Here is a 24,175-nt window from a genome sequence, read left to right as displayed (position 1 = left end):
GAGCAGGTAGCAGATAGAAACCTCCCCTACTCCTTCAAGGTAATTACTATAAAATTTTTCAGAAACGTATTTTCTTCTCTTCAATTTCAATACCTAATACCCACCAGGGAGATGCCTATTTTGAGTTTTTCAAATCTAAATGGCCTTAGTGTACACGATTTGTCCAGCACTTTAACAAATTAACCTGGCGCAATTTATCTCCCACTCTGGCACAAGTAGTGCCATGGGAGGTCAGATGTGCCTGGCTGGGTTAGAGGTGCCCCGGTGCAGTCAGACTCCCTGAAGAGAGGCCTGTAGGGGGCAGGCACACACTTGCAAAGGATGGTCACGTTGTCTTTCTGAGAATGAAAAGTGGATTTAGGTATGTCCATGCGTACTCCTTTTTTTTTTTTTTTTTTTTTGAGTCTCACTCTGTTGCCCAGGCTGGAGTGCAATGGTGCGATCTCGGCTCACTGCAAGCTCCGCCTCCCCGGTTCACACCATTCTCCTGCCTCAGCCTCCCGAGCAGCTGGGACTACAGGCACCCGCCACCTCGCCCGGCTAGTTTTTTTTGTATTTTTTAGTAGAGACGGGGGTTCACCGGGTTAGCCAGGATGGTCTCGATCTCCTGACCTCGTGATCCGCCCGTCTCGGCCTCCCAAAGTGCTGGGATTACAGGCTTGAGCCACGGCGCCCGGCCTTTTTTTTTTTTTTTTTTTTTTTTTTTTTTTTTAACGGAGAAACGGGTTTTCACCCCGTTACCGTTAGCCAGGATGGTCTCCATCTCCTGACCTGGTGATCTGTCTGCCTTGGCCTCCTAAAGTGCTGGGATTACAGGCATGAGCCACCGCACCTGGCCTCTTTTTTCTTTTTTTTTTTTTTTTTTGAGATGGAGTCTCGTTCTGTTGCCCAGGTTGGAGTGCAGTGGCACGATCTCGGCTCACTGCAACCTCCACCTCCCAGGTTCAAGTGATTCTCCTGCCTCAGTCTCCTGAGTAGCTGGGACTACAGGTGCATGCCACCACACATGGCTAAGTTTTGTATTTTTAGTAGAGATGGGGTTTCACTATGTTGGCCAGGCTAGTCTCGACCTCAAGTGATCCACCTGCCTCAGCCTCCCAAAGTGCTGCGATTACAGGCGTGAGCCACCGCGCCCAGCCCATGTGTACAGTCCTTTATATGAAGTCCTGTTCATGGTATTTTACAGCAGAGGAACAAACCACTCAAAATTCTGGGAGATGGTATGAAAAGAAAGGCTGCAAGGCTGAGGCTAAGGGACTGAGTTTGCCCTGTTTGCTCCAAAAGTAGAGAAATGCTCTTTTTCTGAGTTAATATGAAACAGAATATTTAAATAAATGACTATAAACTCTGAGCACTATAAAACAAATCTAAGGTATAATTTGCCAAGACCTAGAAGAAACTCGATGTAAAATTTGAGATGCTAACAGAATTACCCCTCACCTTTTTTCTTTTTTTTTCCTGAGATAGTGTCTCGCTCTGTTGCCAAGGCTGGAGTGCAGTGGCACATTCAAGGCTTGCTGAAGCTTCAACCTCCTGGGTTCAGGCAATCCTCCCACCTCAGCCTCCCAAATAGCTGGGACCACAAACACACACCACCATGCCCAGCTAATTTTTACATTTTTTTTTTTTTTTTTTTTTGAGACGGAGTCTCGCTCTGTCGCCCAGGCTGGAGTGCAGTGGCGCGATCTTGGCTCACTGCAAGCTCCACCTCCTGGGTTTACGCCATTCTCCTGCCTCAGCCTCCTGAGTAGCTGGGACTACAGGCGCCCGCCACCGCGCCCGGCTAATTTTTTTGTATTTTTAGTAGAGACGGGGTTTCACCGTGGTCTCGATCTCCTGACCTTGTGATCCGCCTGCCTCGGCCTCCCAAAGTGCTGGGATTACAGGCGTGAGCCACCGCGCCCGGCCAATTTTTACATTTTTTTGTAGAGATGAGGTCCAGCTGTTAATGTGTCATGCAGGCTGGTCTCAAACTCCTGGGGTCAAGCAATACTTACATCTCAGCCTCCCTAAGTGTTGAGATTATAGGTGTAAGCCACCGTGCCCAGCCTAAAATTACCTTCTTTTAAAACAAGATAAAATGGTAAATTACATTTTCTAAGATCATGGCCAAATCATAGTTATTATGATTAGTTAGTCTAATCCAGGCCAAATATTTGGTTTTACCTAAATTATCTGTCTCTCTGATGATCAATGAGGGTAACTACCTCAGTTTTTGCTTTTTGTTTTTCTTTGAGACAGAGTCTTATTCTGTTGCCTAAGCTGGAGTGCAGTGGAGAGATCACAGCTCACTGCTGCCTCAATCTCCTGGGCTCAATTGATCCTTCTGCCTCAGCCTCCTGAGTCACTGGGACTACAGGCATGCACTAGCACGCCCAGCTGATTTTTGTGTTTTTTTGAGACGGAGTCTCGCTCTGTCGCCTAGGCTAGAGTGCAATGGCATGATCTCGGCTCATTGCAACCTCCACCTCCTGGGTTCAAGCTATTCTCCTGCCTCAGCCTCCCGAGTAGCTGGGACTATAGGCGCGTGCCACCACGCCTGGCTAATTTTTTGTATTTTTACTAGAGATGGGCTTTCATCGTGTTAGCCAGAATGGTCTCCATCTCCTGACCTCATGATCCACCCGCCTCAGCCTCCCCAAGTGCTGGGATTATAGGCGTGAGCCACCATGCCCGGCCTAATTTTTGTATTATTTTGTAGAGATGGCGTTCTGCCACATTGCCCAGGCTGGCTCAGTTTTCAATTTGGCCTGGTTAATGAGTACTGAAGGAATAATGTTGGGGAAACAACAACAACAACAAAAAAACAAAATTAAGCTCCTTTAGTAGTAAAGAATAGCCTCATGTAATATGACAATTTAGTGGTGACAAAAAAATAGTACCTGACCTGCTAAGATGTTTTACAGGAAATAGACAAGGTAGCAGAAACTGTCAAACCTATTTAAGTCATAACTGTAACAGCTCAGCAGAGGGTTTTGCAGGGGGCTTCAAAAGTTCAGTTACAGTCGCCAGAGACTGAGGCAGAGGATCCCTTGCTGATGTATAATCTCAGAAATAACCCTTACCACCGGGCGCAGTGGCTCACGCCTGTAATCCCAGCACTTTGGGAGGCCGAGGCGGGCAGATCATTTGAGGTCGGGAGTCTGAGACCAGCCTGGCCAACGTGGAGAAACCCCATCTCTACTAAAAATACAAAAAAAAATTAGCTGGACGTGGTGGTGCACGCCTGTAATCTCAGCTACTCGGGAGACTGAGGCAGGAGAATCGCTTGAACCCGGGAGGTGGAGGTTGTGGTGAGCCGAGATTGTGCCATTGCACTCCAGCCTGGGCAACAAGTATGAAACTCCGTCTCAAAAAAAACCAAAAAAAACAAAACAAAACAAAAACAAACAAAAACCCTTACCAGCATTATCTTCATTCTAAAAAACAGACAGAAAAACTTGATGGCTCTCCTTGACTTCTTTTATAATAAATGATATTTTTGCTGATTTATTTTTAATTGTATTCAACTGCCTGAGGCTGTAAGCAGTAAGCAGTGTGATCTCCTGGTAGAAAAATAACCAAGCATTTAGGAAGCTTCCAGTTGACAGCCTCAGACCTCTCCACTTTGCTGAAGCTCTGCAACAGTATCGACTTTCCATTGTGAACTCTTTTTTTTTTTTTTTGAGACAGAGTCTCCTCTGTTGCCCAGGCTGGAGTGCAGTGGTAAGATCTCGGCTCATTACAACTTCTGCCTCCCAGGTTCAAGTGATTCTCCTGCCTCAGCCTCCTGAGTAGCTGAGATTACAGGCACATGCCACCACACCTGGATAACTTTTGTATTTTTAGTAGAGACGGGGTTTCACCATATTGGCCAGGCTGGTCTTGAACTCCTGACCTTGTGATCTGTCCGCCTTGGCCTACCAAAGTGCTGGGATTAGAGGCGTGAGCCACGGCGCTCAGCCGACAGTTTTAATATACATACTAATGCTGGAAAACATTTTGGGAGGCAAAGAAGAATATTCACTGGTTCACTGGTCTTAGCAATAAATATAATAAAAAAGAAAAACATGGACAGGAAGGTGGTTGAAAGGCTCTAGGCAAAATGGTCTGGGTTTATTTTTTTCTGTGATAATTTCAAATTATCCATCATTCACTGTAATAAGATACCATTTCAGTGGTGGAGTTGCATAGTCTTTTATTTTTCTAAAGATGACCATTCCATGTTTAATGTCTTCAGAGAAGATCTAAAAATCAAAGTTAACAACCCATTTGTCCCAACTCCAACTCTTCCTGGGAACAATTCCTCATTCTGTTACTCGATTTCTTCCTTTACCACCCACATAAAATATGTCTTACTGCTCACAGGATCAAAAGAAAACAAAACAAAACATTGAAACATCAGAGTTGTTTAAAACACTAGATTTCATTCAATGGTCCAATTGGACACTTGCACATCAGAACTTATTTCTGCTTCAGCTCTAGTTCTTTGAGAAATACAATAATTATTTTTAAAATATTAGCCTGACACAAGAATGTTGAAAAGTTAGCTGCCTTAGCATTATTGCTGCCTATAATCTCCAAAGATCTGAACACCTAGATTAAATGTAGCAAGAAGTAGAAGAGAAACACAGTTTGTTAAGTCATTTAATAACTATAATTGCATAGAATTTACTCACTTTTCAAATACTTATTCTGAATGAATACCAAATTTGTGAAACAAAATATATCCTGTGGTGCTTAGAATGGTTGTTACATGTTGAGTTAGCTTTCCAAGTAAACTTTATCTGCATTAACAGAGGGGAATGCACAATAATCCTAAGACATAGGCCCTATTATCCCCACTGAATAGAAGAGAAAAGGAGGCTCAAAAAGATTAAGTAACCCACAAAAGGTCACACAGCTATGACTATCAGTGTCCTGTTGGGCACTGCAAACTAGGCCACTTTTAAAGTAAGATAATTTTATTTTATTTTATTTTTTTTTTTTTGAGACGGAGTCTCGCTCTGTCGCCCAGGCTGGAGTGCAGTGGCCGGATCTCAGCTCACTGCAAGCTCCGCCTCCCGGGTTTGCGCCATTCTCCTGCCTCAGCCTCCCGAGTAGCTGGGAGTACAGGCGCCCGCCACCTCGCCTGGCTAGCTTTTTGTATTTTTTAGTAGAGACGGGGTTTCACCGTGTTAGCCAGGATGGTCTCGATCTCCTGACCTCGTGATCCGCCCGTCTCGGCCTCCCAAAGTGCTGGGATTATAGGCTTGAGCCACTGCGCCCGGCCTAAAGTAAGATAATTTTAAATTGAGTGCTGTTACTTACAAAATGAACACAATGTGATAATTGACAAAATATTTCACTGACACTGGACTTATAGAAAGTTTAAGGAAAACCAAGATTAAGGATTCCAGATTCAGATGTCTCTTTATCTTTTTTTTAGACAGGGGTTTCACTTTGTCACCCAGGTTGGAGTACAGTGGCGTGATCTCAGTTCACTGCAACCTCTGCCTCCCAGGTTCAAGTGATCCTCCCACCTCAGTCTCCTGAGTAGCTGGGACATCACAGGTGCATGCCATCATGTCTGGCTAATTTTTATATTTTTTTTAGAGACAGGGTTTCACCATGTTGGCCAGGCTGGTCTCAAATCCTGAGTTCAGGCGATCTGCCCACCTCTGCCTCCCAGAATTCTGGGATTACATGCGTGAGCCACTGTGCCAGGCCTTAGGTCCCTTTCAAATACATGATATTCCTAATTTTCCTGATCTACTATTGCAGGGGAGGGGAAGAATCTTCTTCCTTTTTTTTTTGAGACCGCGTCTCGGTCTGTCGCCCAGGCTGAAGTGCAGTGGCGCGATCTCGGCTCACTGAAACCTCTGCCTCCCAGGTTCAAGTGATTCTCCTGCCTCAGCCTCCCAAGTAGCTGAGACTACAGGAACCCGCCACTATGCCTGGCTAATTTTTGTATTTTTGTAGAGATGGGGGTTTCACTATGTTGGCCAGGCTGGTCTTGAGCTCCTGATCTTGTGATCCGCCCACCTCAGCCTCCCAAAGTGCTGGGATTACAGACGTGAGCCACTGTCCCTGGCTGGTGGTGAGAAATCTTCTATGGCTTAAAAAACAAACATAGGCTGGGTGTGGTGGCTCAGGCCGGGCACTGTGGCTCACGCCTGTAATCATCCCAGCACTTTGGGAGGCTGAGGCAGGTGGATCACCTAAGGTCAGGAGTTCAAGACCAGCCTGACCAACATGGAGAAACCCCATTTCTACTAAAAATACAAAATTAGCTGGGCGTGGTGGCACATGCCTGTAATCCCAGCTACTTGGGAGGCTGAGGCAGGAGAATCGCTTGAACCTGGGAGGCAGAAGTTGTGGTGAGCCGAGATCACGCCATTGCATTCCAGCCTGGGCAACAGAGTGAAACTCTATCTCAAAAAACAACACAACAACAGACATAGCAATTCCATTCCTACGTATACACCCAAAAGAATTGAAAACAGGTATTCAAACAAATATTTGTACACAAATGTTCATTGAAGCATTATTCACAATAGCCAAAAGAAGGAAACAACCCATATCATCAACAGATACCGGATAAACAAAATATGATATCCATACAACAGAATATAATTTAGCCATAAAAAGGAATAAAGTAGTGATACATGCTATAATGTTGATTAACCTTGAAAATATGATGATGTCTGGGCGTGGTCATTCACACCTGTAATTCCAGCACTTTGGGAGGCCGAGGCGGGTGGAACACCTGAGGTCAGTTCAAGACCAGCCTGGCCAACATGGTGAAACCCTGTCTCTACTAAAAGTATAAAAATTAGCCAAGCATGGTGGTACACACCAGTAATCCCAGCTACTTGGGAGGCTGAGGAAGGAGAATCTCTTGTACCTGGGAGGCAGAGGTTGAGATTGAACCATTGCACTCCAGCCTGGACAATAAGAGTGAAACTCTGTCTCAAAAAAACAAACCAAAAAAAAAAAAAAAAAAGAAAAGAAAATATTACGCTAAGTGAAAGAAGCCAGATACATAAAAAGGTCACATATCATATACTTCCATTTATATGAAATATCCAGAATAGGTAAATCCATAGAGACAGGGGGCAGATTAGTGGCTATTGTTAGCAGTCAGAGAAGAAGGGCATGGGGAGTAACTGCCTAATAGGTATAGGGCCTCCTTTGGGGGTGATAAGAATGTTCTGGAACTAGAGAGCAGTGATGGTTGCACACCACTGTAAATGTTCTGCCAGTGAATGGTACACTTTAAAATGGTGAATTTTATGATATATGAATTTCACCTCTTTTAAGTTCCAAATAAGGCATCATTGTAGCAGAGGTCTTCTAATCTGTCTGGTTGGCAAAGCACCTAGTATTTTACAGTACAGAAGAAGCTTTAAAAATGCTTTTAATTTGTATAAAGTGCAAAGAAAAAGAATTCTGAGAAGCACATGAAATAATATAAAATGGCCAGAGCCTAAGAAATAAGCTAATATACATGCATATGGACACATCTACATATTTGAGCATACGCAGAGACATGTAAATACTCAGGAGAGAAATTTGCTTTTCCTCATAACTTATTTTGTGTTTCTCCAAAACCTGAAGAGTAGATAACAGCTGACAGTTACCCGCCTCTGAGTGTGACAAGAGGTCACACAGAGGGAGGGCCTCTAGCTGCCATTTCCTATTGCTTCCCTGGTGAAACAACGCAGGCGGCTGAGTCACTTTAGGAGACGCTCAACAGGGCTCCCATTGTTTCAACCTCAAAATTCCGAGATACAACGGGCCCCATTCATACAGACAGCTTACAGGCTGGGGATGGTCCCTCAGTGTGCAGTCAACTTTTTATTGGGACACTGAATTTTCAAAAACACTGACTTGCACAAATAGTATTAATTATTATTTTTTAAATGGTACAGAAATAAAATTCAACAGACACTAAACTGGGAGTCAGGACACCTGAGTCTTACCCTTAGCTCTCTGATGCAACTTTAAGCAAGTCGCGTGCTCTTTCTGGACCTCAGTTTCCTTGTTTGTAAAAACAAATGATTTCCTAAGATCACTCAGAACTCTAAAATTCTCTGAACACTTATGAAGTCTATTGAGCTTGCTTCACTGTTCACTCCAATGAGTGGGGGTAAGTTATAAGCAGAAAAATATCATTACTTCACATCTTTTCATTCACTATTGACACTTAAAAACGAACAGTCTTAATAAAAACCAAGTCCACTTTCTGTTTTCTCTCTTAAACAGACAAATCATAACAGAGTCCAGTGAGTCCCTCTGTTGCAAGTTCAGGATCACTCAAGCAAGTAACCCCACACAATGCACAATGATAAAGAGCATAAACACAAGCCATAAGTATATTTTTATGTCGCTTTTTCTTAGATTATTGATGCATTTCCAGAATCTCTTCATTTCTTTGCAATAACTGAAAACCCCCAGAAGAAAGACACCATTTACAGTAAGAATGTGATCAATGTTATAAGCTTCTGCACCATGTCATTTTTTTGTTTTTTCAACCTCAAAACTTGCCAGAGCAAGGATTTTGTCTCCAGAGCCTAAGAAAAAAGACACATAATAAACAAAAAGATTATTTCAAGTGCAGATACAATTCCTGGTAAAGTGGGGGGAAAAAATCTATCATATAGATATTAAAACAGAAAATATAATTAGACTCCATTATCAGTGTATTAACTCCTACATGTTCCTTCCCTCTGCACAAACAATCCAGCTACAAAAGCAGACTTATTAGTTATAAATCCTTATTCTAGCTGTGAAATATAATATGTAAAATTTAGTTTATTTTTTATTTTTTGAGATGGAGTTTCACTCTTGTCACCCAGGCTGGAGTGCAGCGGTACAATTTTGGCTCACTGCAACCTCCACCGCCTAGGTTCAAGCAGTTATCCTTGCTACAGCCTCCCGAGTAGCTAGGATTACAGGTGCACGCCACCATGCCCAGCCCATTTTTGTATTTTCACCCTGCTGGCCAGGCTGGTCTCGAACTCCTGACCTCAGGTGATCCGCCCACCTCAGCCTCCCAAAGTGCTAGGATTACAGGCTTGAGCCACTGTGCCTAGCTCTACAATTTTATTTAAAAAAATTTTTGTGAAAAAAAAAAAAAGAAAAAACATTTTTCAGCAGGAGACAGGTCTTGCTCTATCACCCAGGCTAGAGTGCAATGGCATGATCTTGGCTCACTGCAGCCTTAAACGTCTGGGCTCAAGTGATCCTACTGCCTCAGCTTCTCAAGTAGCTAAAACTCTAGGTACCTAGCTATTTTTTTTCCTTTTTATTTATTTATTTTTTTTTGGAAATGGTGTCTTGCTCTGCTGCCCAGGCTGGAGTGCAGTGGCACGATCTCAGCTCACTGTAACCTCCGCCTCCCGGGTTCAAGCAATTCTCCTGCCTCAGCCTCCCAAGTAGCTGGGATTACAGGCGTGCACCACTATGCCCTGCTAATTTTTGTATTTTTAGTAGAGACGGGGTTTCACCATGTTAGTCAGACTGATCTTGAACTCCTGACCTCATGATCCACCTACCTCAGCCTCCCAAAGTGCTGGGATTACAGGCATGAGCCACCACACCCAGCCTTTTTTTTTTTTTTTTTTTTTGAGACGGAGTCTCGCTCTGTTGCCCAGACTGGAGTGCAGTGGCCGGATCTCAGCTCGCTTCAAGCTCCGCCTCCCGGGTTCACACCATTCTCCTGCCTCAGCCTCCTGAGTAGCTGGGACTACAGGCGCCCACCACCTCACCCGGCTAGTTTTTTGTATTTTTTAGTAGAGACGGGGTTTCACTGGGTTAGCCAGGATGGTCTCGATCTCCTGACCTTACGATCCGCCTGTCTTGGCCTCCCAAAGTGCTGGGATTACAGGCTTGAGCCACCGCGCCCGGCCTCGGTCTTTTTTAAATTTTGAAGACAAAGGGTCTTACCATGTTGCCCAGGCTGGTCTAGAACTCCTGGCCTCAAGCATATAATTTTAGTTTACTGTTATAGTTACATCTACCTGACAAGTATTTTAAAAACATTAGGCTGCATTAATTTATTTTTAATACTGGGGAATAAAACCAATACAATGGATTTATAAAGAAAACAATTCTGGTTTCACTCTTAAACTCAAGAAAAGGTTATTATGTTATTTCAACCACACTCTCCATCAGTTTGTATGTAATATATGACAGTAGTATATGACCAGCTTTCAGAAATATGAGGGCACTCACCAAGGTCTGTAGAGACTTTCTCAAACTGGCTGAGTATAGCACCTGCATTTGCTGACAAGAAGGCCTCATCATCTGCAGTCAGCTAAACAAAATGAAACAAAGTCCAGTTGAGTGGGTAAATGTTACAGGTGGTTCTAGAAACCAGGTAAGAATGTCTTAGGAGGCTGGGCACAGTGGCTCATGCCTGTAATCCCTGCGCTTTGGGAGGCAGAGGCGGGTGGACCACCTGAGGTCAAGAGTTCAAGATCAGCCTGGCTAACGTGATGAAAACCCGTTTCTATTAAAAACACAAAAAATTAGCTGGGTGTGGTGGCGCGTGCCTGTAATCCCAGCTACTCAGGAGGCTGAGGCAGTAGAATCGCTTGAACCTGGGAGGCGGAGGTTGTAGTAAGCAGAGATCGAGCCACTGCACTCCAGCCTGGGCAATAAGAGCAAAATTCCGTCTCAAAGAAAAAAAAAAAGTTGAGTAGGGGCTGGGTGCGGTGGCTCACACCTGCAGTCCCAGAACTTTGGGAGGCCAATGTAATCCCAGCATTTTGGGAGGCCGAGGGAGGTGGATCACCTGAGGTCAGGAGTTGAAGACCAGCCTGGCCAACATGGTGAAACCCTGTCTCTACTAAAAATACAAAAATTAGCCGGGTGTGGTGGCGGGCACCTGTAATACAAGCTACTCAGGAGGCTGAGGCAGGATAATTGCTTGAACCCGGGAGGCGGAGGCTGCAGTGAGCTGAGATTGTGCCACTGCACTCCAGCCTGGGCAATAAGAGTGAAACTCTTGTCTCAGAGAGTTAAAAAAAAAAAAAAAAAAAAAAAAAGAATGTCTTAGGACCACAAACTAGACCACAGATCAAGATGCTCTGTACCAAATACTTCATATTTTTCTTTATACCTAATATATTAAATACTGGTACCTTCTCTCCAAGTTTCCTGAGAGCTGTTAGTATCTCCACTTTCTGTTGAGTGTACAGGTCTCTTTCCAGCTTTCCTACCATCAGATCTCTATCCATCTAAAACATGAATGCAAGGCATATCTTACTTAAGTGAACAACATTCCGTATACAATATATAGCTTTTCAGGCTGGGCGCTGTGGCTTACGCCTGTAATCCCAGCGCTTTGGGAGGCTGAGGCAGGTGGATCACGAGGTCAGGAGACTGAGACCATCCTGGCTAACACAGTGAAACCCCGTCTCTACTAAAAATACAAAAAAAATTAGCTGGGCGTGGTAGCAGGCACCTGTAGTCCCAGGTACTCGGGAGGCTAAGGCAGCAGGAGAATGGTGTGAACTCAGGAGGCGGAGCTTGCAGTGAGCTGAGATCCCACCACTGCACTCCAGCCTGGGTGACAAAGCAAGACTCCATCTCAAAAAAAGGAAAAAAAAAATATATATATATATAGAGAGAGAGAGAGAACTTTTCAGACGTACTTCTTTTTTTTTTTTTTTTTGAGATGGAGTCTTGCTGAGTCGCCCAGGCTGGAGCGCAGTGGCTGGATCTCAGCTCACTGCAAGCTCTGCCTCCCGGGTTTACGCCATTCTCCTGCCTCAGCCTCCTGAGTAGCTGGGACTACAGGCGCCTGGCACCTTGCCCGGCTAGTTTTTTGTATTTTTTAGTAGAGATGGGGTTTCACAGTGTTAGCCAGGACGGTCTTGATCTCCTGATCTCGTGATCCGCCCGTCTCGGCCTCCCAAAGTGCTGGGATTACAGGCTTGAGCCACCGCGCCCGGCCTCAGACGTACTTCTTAAAAAAAAAAAATTCTCGGCCTGGCGAGGTGGCTCACACCTATAATCCCAGCACTTTGGGAGGCCAAGGTCGGCGGATCATGAGGTCAAGAGATTGATACCATTCTGGCCAACATGGTGAAACCTTGTTTCTATTAAAAGTACAAAAATGGCCGGGCGCGGTGGCTCAAGCCTGTAATCCCAGCACTTTGGGAGGCCGAGACGGGTGGATCACAAGGTCAACAGATCGAGACCATCCTGGCTAACACGGTGAAACCCCGTCTCTACTAAAAAAATACAAAAAAATTAGCCGGGCCAGGTGGCGGGCGCCTGTAGTCCCACCTACTCGGGAGGCTGAGGCAGGAGAATGGCGTGAACCCGGGAGGCGGAGCTTGCAGTGAGCTGAGATCCGGCCACTGCACTCCTGCCCGGGCGACAGAGCGAGACTCCATCTCAAAAAAAAAAAAAAAAAAGTACAAAAACTAGCTGGGCATAGTGGCGCTCACCTGTAGTCCCAGTTACTCGGGAGGCTGAGGCAGGAGAATTGCTTGAACCCAGGAGGCGGAGGCTGCAGTGAGCCGAGATCGTGCCACTGCACTCCAGCCTGGCAACAGAGCAAGACTCCATCTCAGGAAAAAAAAAAAAAAAAAAAAAAAAATCCTCTAGCTGATTAATATTATAAAGAACTACAGAAATAACCCAAGGCAAATATGATAGAAATGTTAAATGCAGTTCTAGTAAATTATCTAGTAAAATATCACCACTTCCACCAGAAACACTAATAGCATGTACTATACATTGGGCGTATTCAAAATACTTTTATGCATATTACTTCATTTAATCCTCATAACTACCATAAGAGGTAGAAACTATCGTAACCTTTTTACAGACAGAGAAACCTAGGCACAAAGGGGATGAATAAAATAACTTGTCCAGGGTGGGCACAATGGCTCATGCCTGTAATCCCACCACTTTAGAAGGCTGAGGTGGGTGGATTGCTTGAGCTCAGGAGTTCGAGACCATCCTGGCCAACATGGTGAAACCCTGCCTCTATGAAAAATACAAAAATTAGTTGGTGTGGTGGTGTGTGCCTATGGTCCCAGCTACTTGAGGGGCTGTGATGGGAGACGCTTGAGCCCAGGAGACAGAGGCTGCAGTGAGCCAAGACTACACTACTACACTGATCCTGGGTGACAAAGTAAGACCCTGCCTTAAAAAAAAAAAAAAGAAGGCCGGGCGCGGTGGCTCAAGCCTGTAATCCCAGCACTTTGGGAGGCCGAGACGGGCGGATCACGAGGTCAGGAGATCGAGACCATCCTGGCTAACACAGTGAAACCCCGTTTCTACTAAAAATACAAAAACTTAGCCGGGCGAGGTGGCAGGCGCCTGTAGTCCCAGCTACTCGGGAGGCTGAGGCAGGAGAATGACGTGAACCCGGGAGGCGGAGCTTGCAGTGAGCTGAGATCCGGCCACTGCACTCCAGCCTGGGTGACAGAGCGAGACTCCGTCTCAAAAAAAAAAAAAAAAAAAAAAAAAAAAAAAAAATGCCTTAAAACACACACACACACACACACACACACACACACACAAAAGGCTAGGCGCAGTGGCTCACATCTATAATTCCAACACTTTGGGAGGCTGAGGTGGGCAGATCACTTGAGGTCAGGAGTTCAAGACCAGCCTGGACAACATGTGAAACCCCATTTCTACTACAAATACAAAAATTAGCTGGGCATGGTGGCACGCACCTGTAATCCCAGCTACTTGGGAGGTTGAGGCAGGAGACTCACTTGAACCCAGAGGCAGAGGTTGTACTGAACCGAGATTGCACCACTGCACTCCAGCCTGGGCAATAGAAGAAGACCCCATCTCAAGAAAAAAAACCAACAAAAAACAAACCCATAAAAAACTTGTCACATACCTCAGTAGTGAAGCAGGGATTCAAATCCAGCCAGTCTGACCAAAATCCATGCTCTGAATCACTATGCTACTGAATTGCCCATAGTTACAAATAACTTGGTAACTTTTTTGTTTTTTGAGACGGAGTCTCTCTGTCGCCCAGGCTGGAGTGCAGCGGCGCAATCTCGGCTCACTGCAAGCTCCGCCTCCCGGGTTCACGCCATTCTCCTGCCTCAGCCTCCCGAGTAGCTGGGACTACAGGCACCCACCACCACGCCCGGCTAATTTTTTGTATTTTTAGTAGAGACGGGGTTTCACCGTGTTAGCCAGGATGGTCTCAATCTCCTGACCTCGTGATCCACCCACCTCGGCCTCCCAAAGTGCTGGGATTACAGGCGTGAGCCACCGCGCCCGGCCACTTGGTAACTCTTAATTACATCCAAGCCTATAAAGAGACTTCTGGAAGTATCAGATTTACAAAGATACTTGAAATTCTTAGATGAGATAGGCCACACATGCATACAAGCAATGCTGCTAATTAATTCTCAATGTGATTTTAAGTTAGAGCTCTAGAAGTAGATGGTAAAACCCTAAAGGTGGAGTCCAGGTAGAAGTGGTCAGTGGCAATTTAAACTGCCATATATTGTTTAAAGCTCTACATTCATTATCAACTGTAATTGCTCAAAGTACTAATTTTGTCAGAAAATTGTTAGTTGTGGCTCTAAAATCACCTGACCAATTTTTAAGCCATAGGGTATCATAATGAATTGGCTTAGGAAATGAAAAACACACAGCAATCAAATCAATTTAAAGAAATTTTACCTCTGCTAACCTTGTCCGAAGCTGACCTGGTTGTTTCTTTGCAAACAATCTGATGACCTCTGGGGTTTTAAAGGCCTGGCTGATAGCTGCCTGAATAGCCTAGAAACAGAAGAAGGCAAAAACTAACCAAAACAGTCCAACAAATCAGATATTGCAATAACTAATTGATGGATCTTTTTTTTTTTTTTTTGAGACGGAGTCTCGCTGTGTCACCCAGGCTGGAGTGCAGTGGCGCGATCTCGGCTCACTGCAAGCTCCGCCTCCCGGGTTTACGCCATTCTCCTACCTCAGCCTCCCGAGTAGCTGGGACTACAGGCGCCCGCCACCACGCCCGGCTAGTTTTTTGTATTTTTAGTAGAGACGGGGTTTCACCATGTTAGCCAGGATGGTCTCGATCTCCTGACCTCGTGATCCGCCCACCTCGGCCTCCCAAAGTGCTGGGATTACAGGGCTGAGCCACTGCGCCCAGCCTAATTGATGGATCTTTAATCTTTATCAAGGTTTACTGGTTCCTGTCATAGAAGCAATTACATAACTAAATGAAGATCTGGAAGGATATGTTGTTTATGCATAAGCAGACACTCATCTAGAAGTTACACCTTGGGAGGCCAAGGCAGGAGGATTGCTCGAGCCCATGAGTTTGACACCAGCCTTGGAAATGCAGCAAGACCCCATCTCTAAAAAAAAATTAAAGGCTGGGTGCAGTGGCACACACTCGTAATCCCAGCACTTTGGGAGCCCGAGACAGACGGATCACCTGAGGTTGGGAGTTCAAGACCAGCCTGACCAACATGGAGAAACTCCATATCCACTAAAAATACAAAATCAGCTAGGTGTGGTGGCACATGCCTATAATCCCAGATACTCAGGAGGCTGAGGAAGGAGAATCACTTGAACCCGGGAGGTGGAGGTTGTGGTGAGCAGAGATTGCAACATTGCACTCCAGCCTGGGCAACAAGAGTGAAACTCCATCTCAAAAAAAAGAAAAAAGAAAAAAAAAAAAAAAAAAGCCAGGTACAGTTGTGCATGCCTGTGGTCCCAGCTACCTGGGAGTCTGAGGGGTGAATAGCACCCCTGCACTCCAGCCTGGGTGACCCTGTCTCTAAAAAAAAAAAAAAAAAGAAGTTACACCTAGAATATGCAAAACATAAAACATGGTATATTTTCTATCAGAAATATACTTACTTTAATTATTACTATTATTTTTTATTTAGAGATAGGGGTCTCACTATGTTGCCCAGGCTGGTCCTGAACTCCTGGGCTCAAAGCAGTCCTCCTGCATCATGCCTCAGCCTCTGGAGTACCTGGGATTATAAGCAGGCACCACCACACCCAGCTTGAAATATATTTATAAAAAAGCTGGGTATGGTAGTTCATGCCCATAATCTTTGGGAGGCTGAGGCAGGAGGATCACTTGAGCCCTGAAGAACAAGGCTGTAGTGAGCCATGATTGTGTCACTGCACTCCAGCCTGGGTGACACAGAGAGACCCTCTCTCAAAAAAAAAAAGAACCAGCAGGGCATGGTGGCTCATGTCTGTAATCCGAGCACTTTGGGAGGCCAAGGTGGGAGGATCACTTGAGGTCAGGAGTTCAAAAACCAGCCTGGCCAACATGGTGAAACCCCGTCTCTACTAAAAATACAAAAATTAGCTGGGTGTGGAGGCGGGTGCCCATAATCCCAGCTACTCTGGAGGCTGAGTGAGGAGAATTGCTTGAACCTGGGAGGCGGACGCTGCAGTGAGCCGAGACTGCCCCACTGCACTCTAGCCTGGGCGACAGAGAAAGAATGCATCTCCAACAAAAAAAAAAACCAGAAAACAAAGTCCGTCCTCTGTCACCTATATGTTATACTTACCAGCTGCATTCCACTTAGTTCATCTACCAAGGTCATATTTCCAGACATAATTTTCTTCAGTGAATCATTAAATTCACTTAGTTGCTCCAGAGTTTCCTTTTTGGTTTCTTCATATTCATCTGTATCGAGTTCCTCTCTGAAGTAGGTGAACATCATGATATGGAAAAATACAGAGTTCCAAGTGAAAAATGCAATCTTAGTACTTGTACATTAGAGAAAGGCTGAAGGGAAATATCAAAATGCTAACGGTGAATGTGTTCACATAGCAGTTCAAAATGCAGGAAAATATTGCATTTTCCTGCAATATGGTGACTTTGATAAACACTTTTCTTTTACCAAATTGAAGCATACTTAAGAAGCCACATAAGGCCAGGTGCTAGCTCACACCTGTAATCCTAGCACTTTGGAAGGCTGAGGTGGGTGGATCACCTGAGGTCAGGAGTTCGAGGCCAGCCTGGTCAACATGATAAAACCCCACCTCTACTAAAAATACAAAAATTAGCTGGTGGGGGGTGGCGGCGCATTCCTGTAATCCCAGCTACTCGGGATGCTGAGGCAGGAGAATCGCTTGAACCAGGAGGCAGAAGTTGCAGTGATCTGAGATCTCGCCACTGTACTCCAGCCTGGGCAACACAGCAAGACTGTCTCTCTCAAAAAAAAAGCCGCAATGAACTGTTGTGGTCCTTTGTGCAGGTAAGGCTGAAACTACATGCCAGAAATTCATGTAGTACCTTCTTGGCCTGACAGCAGGCAGGATTGATTTAAATACTAAAGACAGGCTGGGTGCGGTGGCTCAAGCCTGTAATCCCAGCACTTTGGGAGGCCAAGGCGGGTGGATCACGAGGTCAGCAGATCGAGACCATCCTGGCTAACATGGTGAAACCCCGTCTCTACTAAAAATACAAAAAAAAAAAACTAGCCGGGCGAGGTGGCGGGCGCCTGTAGTCCCAGCTACTCGGGAGGCTGAGGCAGGAGAATGGCGTGAACCCGGGAGGCGGAGCTTGCAGTGAGCTGAGATCCGGCCACTGCACTCTAGCCTGGGCGACAGAGCGAGACTCCTTCTCAAAAAAAAAAAAAAAAAAAAAAAAAAATACTAAAGACAGAGTAGGTGTTATTTCTACTTCAAGGAGGTTAAGTATTTTGCTCAAGTTCACGTGCACTTAGTAGTTAACTGAATGACTGTCATTTCCCAGCCTTTATGACTCCAAAGCCTGCAATGAGTTTACTTCTCTAACAGACAGTGTGAAGAACACTACAGGGGAAATGCAGAATCACACATGGGCCTGTATCCATGGAGCTAGCTGCAGAAAAAAAGCCAGTTTCCAGCGTAACAACATACAATTAAACTCTTACCTGCATTCCTCCAGATCTTGTAATTGCTGCATGAGTCTATCCAACTGTTCTTCTAAATTCTGCTTTAATTTGCTTGTCTCTGTCTTTCCTCTGGAAGCCATTTGAATCTCTATGTGAAACAATAAACCCACATACCATATGAAATTAACACACCAGTGCAAGCTTTTTAAGTTTTATTTTTTGTAGAGACAGAGTCTGGCTATTTTGTCTAGGCTGGTCTCAAACTCCTGGGCTGAAGTGACCCTCCTATAGGTATAAGCCAGCACACCCAGTCGCCAGTGTAATTAAAAATAGGCAGCTGCAGCTGGGCGCTGGTGGCTCAGGCCTGTAATCCCAGCACTTTGGGAGGCCAAGGTGGGTGGATCATGAGGTCAGGAGATAGAGACCATCCTGGCTAACACGGTGAAAACCCGTCTCTACTAAAAAAACAAAAAAGGCTGGATGCAGTGGCTCACGCCTGTAATCCCAGCACTTTTGGAGGCCAAGGCAGGTGGATCACCTGAGATTAGGACTTCAAGACCAGCCTGACCAACATGGTGAAACCCCATCTCTAAAGAAAAAAAAAAATTAGCTGGGCATGGTGGCACATGCCTGTAGTCCCAGCTGCTTGGGAGGCTGAGGCAGGAGAATTGTTTGAACCTGGGAGGCAGAGATTGCAGTGAGCAGAGATCATGCCACTACACTCCAGCCTGGGCGACAGAATGAGACTACATCTCAGAAGAAAAAAAAAAGGCAGCTGGGTGTAGTGGCTCATGCATGTCTGTAACCTCAGCACTCTGGGAGCCTGAGGTAGGAGTAGGAGGACTGCTTGAGCTCAGGAGCTCGCGACCAGCCTGGCCAATATAGTAAGACTTCATCTCTACAAAGAATAGAAAATCTTAGCTAGGCATGGTGGCGGATGCCTTTAGTCCCAGCTCCTCAGGAGGCTTAGGTCTTAGGTGGGAGGATTGCTTGAGCCCAGGAATCTGAGGTTGCAGTAAGCCATGATCTTACCACTGTACTCTGGCCTGGTTGACAGAGCGAGACCCTGACTCAAAAAAAAAAAAAAAAAAAAGAAAGGTTATACTCTTTCTTAGCTACAGGTGTATGAAAGATAGTTATACAAAGAAAATCTTACTTTAGATATAAAAGTTTAAACTCATATAGTAATAACATCCCACAAAAATGCGTGAAAATCTTCTTTATGTGATTTGACACATTAATTCGAAGTCTTCATTACTGGTCTATCTTACTCTAAACAAATTTGATAAATGGAAATACAGATATATAAAGAAGTAGATCAAATGTGGCTTTGCTTTATAAAATGAATCACCATAGCCCAAAACACTCCTGATATTATCTTATTGGTCTTATGTATATTTACCTAATTACTTGTGAGCATGAACATCCTTTTTTTATTTTTAGTTTTTTTGAGATAGGGTCTCACTCTGTCGCCCAGGCTGGAGCACAGTGGCACAATCACAGCTCACTATAGCCTCAACCTCTCGAGCTCAAGCCATCTTCCCACCTCTGCCTCCTGAGTAGCTGGAACCACAGGTACACACCACCACACCTGGCTAATTTATTTTTTTTGTGGAGATGGGGTCTCCCTATGTTGCCCAAGCTGGTCTTGAACTGGACTCAAGGGATGCGCCCACCTCAGCCTCCCGAATGCTGGGATTAGAGGTGTAGGTCCCCAAGCCTAGCTGATGAACATCTTTTAATATGAATTTCTTCTTTGGAAATGTGACCATCTTTCTGCTGGGTTATCTTTCTCTTACTGATTTATAACATGGATACGAAGCCTGTGGCTTTTCTGAGACAGGGTCTTGCTCTGTCACCCAGGCTGGAGTGCAGTGGCATGATCACGACTCACTACAGCTTTGACCTCCTAAGATCAAGCAATGAAGCCTTTGTAATTGCAAATATTATTTCGTCTCCTGACTAAATTTTATTTATTTTTTTTGTCATGGCAAATTATTATTATTATTATTTTTTTTTTTTTTTTGAGACGGAGTCTCACGCTGTTGCCCAGGCTGGAGTGCAGTGGCGCGATCTCGGCTCACTGCAAGCTCCGCCTCCTGGGTTCACGCCATTCTCCTGCCTCAGCCTCCTGAGTAGCTAGGACTACAGGTGCCCGCCACCGCGCCCGGCTAATTTTTTGTATTTTTAGTAGAGACGGGGTTTCACTGTGGTCTCGATCTCCTGACCTTGTGATCCGCCCGCCTCGGCCTCCCAAAGTGCTGGGATTACAGGCTTGAGCCACCGCGCCTGGCCAAATTATTATTTTTTAATAGACAAATCTATCTTCTCCTTTAAACCTTCTTTGTTTTGTGTCCCATGAAGGCAGGCCCTAACCATCTCATGATTTCTACATCTTTATGTTCAAGACTTTTACAATTTTTTTTCTAGCTGCAGAAAAAAGCCACCTGCAATTTTTTGTTACGCTTTGAAGTAGGAGTCTAACTTTCCTTTCAAAAACACCCTTTACTAATCAGTCTTTTATTTATTGATCCAGGGCAATTTGGTCTACAATAAAGGTGGCATACTGATTAATAAATAAAAGACTGACAAGTAAAGGGTGTTAGGGCAATTGGATAATCATTGACAATTTTCTGTTCCTAAGAAATCACTTCTTTTATTTTTTTAGACTGAGTCTCACTCTGTTGCCCAGGCTGGAGTGTGGTGACGCAATTTTGGCTCACTGCAACCTCCACCTCCTGGATTTAAGCAATTCTCCTGCCTCAGCCTCTCGAGTAGCTGGGACTACAGGTGCGTGCCACCACGTCTGGCTAATTTTTTGTATTTTTAGTAGAAATGTGGTTTTGCCATATTGGCCAGGTCGGTCTCGAACTCCCGACCTCAAGTGATCCAGTCGTCTCAGCCTCCCAAAGTGCTGGGATTACAGGCATGAGGCACTCCACCTGGCTCTTTTTTTTTTTTTTTTGGATAGCGTATCACTCTCTCGCCCAGGCTGGAGTGCAGTGGTGCGATCTCAGCTCACCGTAACCTCTGCATCCTGGGCTCAAGTGATTCTCCTGCCTCAGCCTCCTGAGTAGCTAGCATTACAGGTGTGCCACCATACCACCCACACCTGCCTTTCTTTTTTTTGGTAGTTTTAGTAGACACAGGTTTCACCATGTTGGCCGGGCTGGTCTCAAACTCCTGGCCTCACGTAATCTGTCTGCCTTGACCTCTCAAAGTGCTGGGATTACAGACATGAGCCACTGTGTCCAGATCTAAGTCAACACTTCTTGTTATTTACATTATTATGGCTTTATCACTGGTGTATCTTGATAACTGATAATGACTTGCCTTTATTGTTTTCTCCTCCCCAAAATTCTTGGCTATTCTTGTACACTTTCTCTTCTAGATGAATTTAAGAATCAGTTTGTCAAGTTTCATTAAATATCCTATTGACTGGGGCCAGCCATGGTGTCTCACACCTGTAATTCCAGCACTTTGGGAGGCTGAGGCGGGCAGATCACTTGAGGCCAGGAGTTACCAATCAGCCTGGCCAATGCAGTGAAACCCCATCTCTACAATAAATTAAAAAATTAGCTAGGCATGCTGGTGTGTGCTTGTAGTTCCACTACTCGGCAGGCTGAGGTGGGAGAATCATCTAAGCCTGGGAAGCAGAGGTTGCAGTGAGCTGAGACTGTGACACTGCACTCCAGCCTAGGTGACAGGGCAAGATTCCGTCTCAAAAAAACAGAAAACAAAAAACAAAAAAAAACCCCACAGAACTTTCCAGGCAACTTATTAAAGCATTTTTTTTTTTTTTTTTTTTTTTTTGGGACGGAGTCTCGCTCTGTGTTGCCCAGGCTGGAGTCCTGTGGCGCTATCTCGGCTCACTGCAAGCTCCACCTCCTGGGTTCACGCCATTCTCCTGCCTCAGCCTCCCGAGTAGCTGGGACTACAGGCACCCGCCACCACGCCTGGCTAATTTTTTGTATTTTTAGTAGAGACGGGGTTTCACCATGTTAGCCAGGATGGTCTCTATCTCCTGACCTCATGATCAGCCAGCCTCGGCCTCCCAAAGTGCCGGGATCACAGGCGGGAGCCACCGCGCCTGGCATTAAAGCATGTTTTGTTTTCCTACACATAATGAAATCATTACCAGATGATTTGACATGTGTACTTCAATGGAGAGGATTCTTACAATATATTCAAAATAAAATATAATGACAAAAAAATGACTGCCTAATCCATTAAAATTGGCATAAGTCATCTATGATCATCAATGATATGCAAATATAAACAAACATTATACCCAGAAGTGTAATTTATTATAGCTACATTTCATGTATAATGGTTTAGTGCATTTTTCCTGGAAATTATTCATTTTAATTTTTCTCTTAAGTCTGTGGAATTTTCCACTAAAAGTTGAGGCAGACCCAAGATGTAACTGACAATGTCTTTTCAGAGTTAGTTTCCTACAGTCTAACCACACTGGATGACTTGCTGTTTCAAAAATGTCATGCACTCTTTTGAGCTTGCATTTTTTTTTTCTACCTATGAAGCCCAGTTCATTCATTCTTCAGTCTAGTTCAAGTGTCACCTTCTCTACAAGGCCTTCCTTGATTTCCTCCCAATCACTAGGTTGTGAATTATTTGAGTAGGGATTTTACCTTTTCTTTTTTCTTTTTTTTTTGTTTTGAGATGGCACCTCACTGTCACCTAGGCTGGATTGCAGTGGTGTGATCTCGGCTCATTGCAGTCTCTGCCTCCTGGGTTCAAGCGATTCTCCTGCCTCGGCCTCCCGAGTAGCTGGGAATGTAGATGCCCACCACCACGCTCAGCTAATTTTTGTACTTTTAGTAGAGATAAAGTTTCACCATGTTGGCCAGGCTGGTCTCAAACTCCTAACCTCAGGAGATCCGCCCGCCTCAGCCTCCCAAAGTGCTGGGATTACGGGTATCAGCCACTGCGTCCGGCCTTTACCTTTTCTTTATACACCAGCATCCAGCACAGTCTTGGGCAGACAAAAAGTGCTGAATAAATAACTGGTGGATGAATAATGAGAATTGATTGCTTCTTCTTTAGCATTCAAATCTTTTTATTGGGCCGAGCGCAGTGGCTCACGCCTGTAATCCTAGCACTTTGGGAGGCTGAGGCAGGCGGATCTCAAAGTCAGGAGATTGAGACCATTCTGGCTAACACAGTGAAACCCTGTCTCTACTAAAAATACAAAAAATTAGCCGGCTGTGGTGGCGGGCGCCTGTAGTCCCAGCTACTCGGGAGGCTGAGACAGGAGAATGGTGTGAACCTGGGAGGCGGAGCTTGCAGTGAGCAGAAATGGTGCCACTGCACTCCACTGGGCGACAGAGCAAGACTGCGGTCTCACAAAAAAAAAAAAATCCTTTTAAAAAAAATTTTTTGGCCGGGCGCGGTGACTCAAGCCTGTAATCCCAGCCCTTTGGGAGGCCGAGACGGGCGGATCACGAGGTCAGGAGATCGAGACCGTCCTGGCTAACACGGTGAAACCCCGTCTCTACTAAAAAAAAAAATACAAAAAACTAGCCGGGCGAGGCAGCGGGCACCTGTAGTCCCAGCTACTCGGGAGGCTGAGGCAGGAGAATGGCGTGAACCCGGGAGGCGGAGCTTGCAGTGAGCTGAGATCCGGCCACTGCACTCCAGCCTGGGCGACAGAGTGAGACTCCGTCTCAAAAAAAAAAAAAAAAAAAAAAAAAAAAAAAAAAAATTTTTTTTTGAGGCATCGTCTCTGTCACCCAGGCTAGAGTGCAGTGGCGTGATCTTGGCTCACTGCAACCTCTGCCTCCCGGGTTCAAGCGATTCTCCTGCCTTGGCCTCCCGAGTAGCTGGGATTACAGGTGCCTGCCACCACGCTCAGCTAATTTTTGTACTGACTAAACTCTGGAGAACAGAATATGAGTCTGATTCCTCTCTTAGATTTCTCAGTACCTGATACAGAATAGAACGTCGATAGTTTGGTCACGTATATAAACGCTCAACATAGTTTAAGGAGCTAAAGCTATTCTGAATACATTTCAGTAAAAATGGGTGCATTTTAAAAGCCTTATCTGGTGCTACTTTGAGATTTATCCCCGAAAGATTAACTCGTTGGCGCCACCTAGTAGTCACTAAAGGTGTGCACTTTTACGAAACTACAGAAACCGCTCTCAGACACTACAATCTGGAGTGGAGGGCACTCATTCTTGCTCACCTGTCTCTTAGTACTCTGATCTCTGCACAGTGCTGACCGGTCTCAAATTGCACAAACCTCCAGTTCTTGACGTTCCGAGTGTCATAAACTTGAGGAAAATGAAATTATTCATCAGGACTACAAAAGGCTCAAAGTTCAAACCACCTGGGGGTGGAGATGGCTG

General features: G+C 45.1%; 1 protein-coding gene across 3 annotated transcripts; it reads right to left on the bottom strand.

Moving 5' to 3' along the window:
* Positions 1-4,160: 4,160 nt before the first annotated feature.
* On the bottom strand, positions 4,161-24,167 carry LOC105478926 (leucine zipper and CTNNBIP1 domain containing). 3 transcript variants are annotated; one of them, XM_071101071.1, is made up of 7 exons: positions 24,013-24,165; positions 17,847-17,955; positions 16,494-16,629; positions 14,638-14,736; positions 11,109-11,204; positions 10,198-10,279; positions 4,161-8,534 (listed from the first exon to the last, which is right to left on the bottom strand). In XM_071101071.1, the coding sequence occupies exons 2-7, from the start codon at positions 17,945-17,947 to the stop codon at positions 8,476-8,478; spliced, it is 573 nt and encodes a 190-aa protein (XP_070957172.1). In that variant the 5' UTR covers positions 17,948-17,955; positions 24,013-24,165; the 3' UTR covers positions 4,161-8,475. The 3 variants fall into 3 exon arrangements, with proteins under 3 accessions (XP_070957172.1, XP_024647849.2, XP_070957176.1); XM_024792081.2 differs by lacking the exon at positions 14,638-14,736 and having other exon boundaries at positions 24,013-24,167; XM_071101075.1 differs by lacking the exon at positions 10,198-10,279 and having other exon boundaries at positions 24,013-24,166.
* Positions 24,168-24,175: the final 8 nt, after the last annotated feature.

Source organism: Macaca nemestrina, chromosome 1, assembly GCF_043159975.1.
Source record: "Macaca nemestrina isolate mMacNem1 chromosome 1, mMacNem.hap1, whole genome shotgun sequence".
In the NCBI taxonomy this organism is placed as follows: Eukaryota; Metazoa; Chordata; class Mammalia; order Primates; family Cercopithecidae; genus Macaca; species Macaca nemestrina.
Note: the sequence above shows the minus strand (reverse complement) of the source record. Positions and strands in the feature narration are given on the sequence as shown.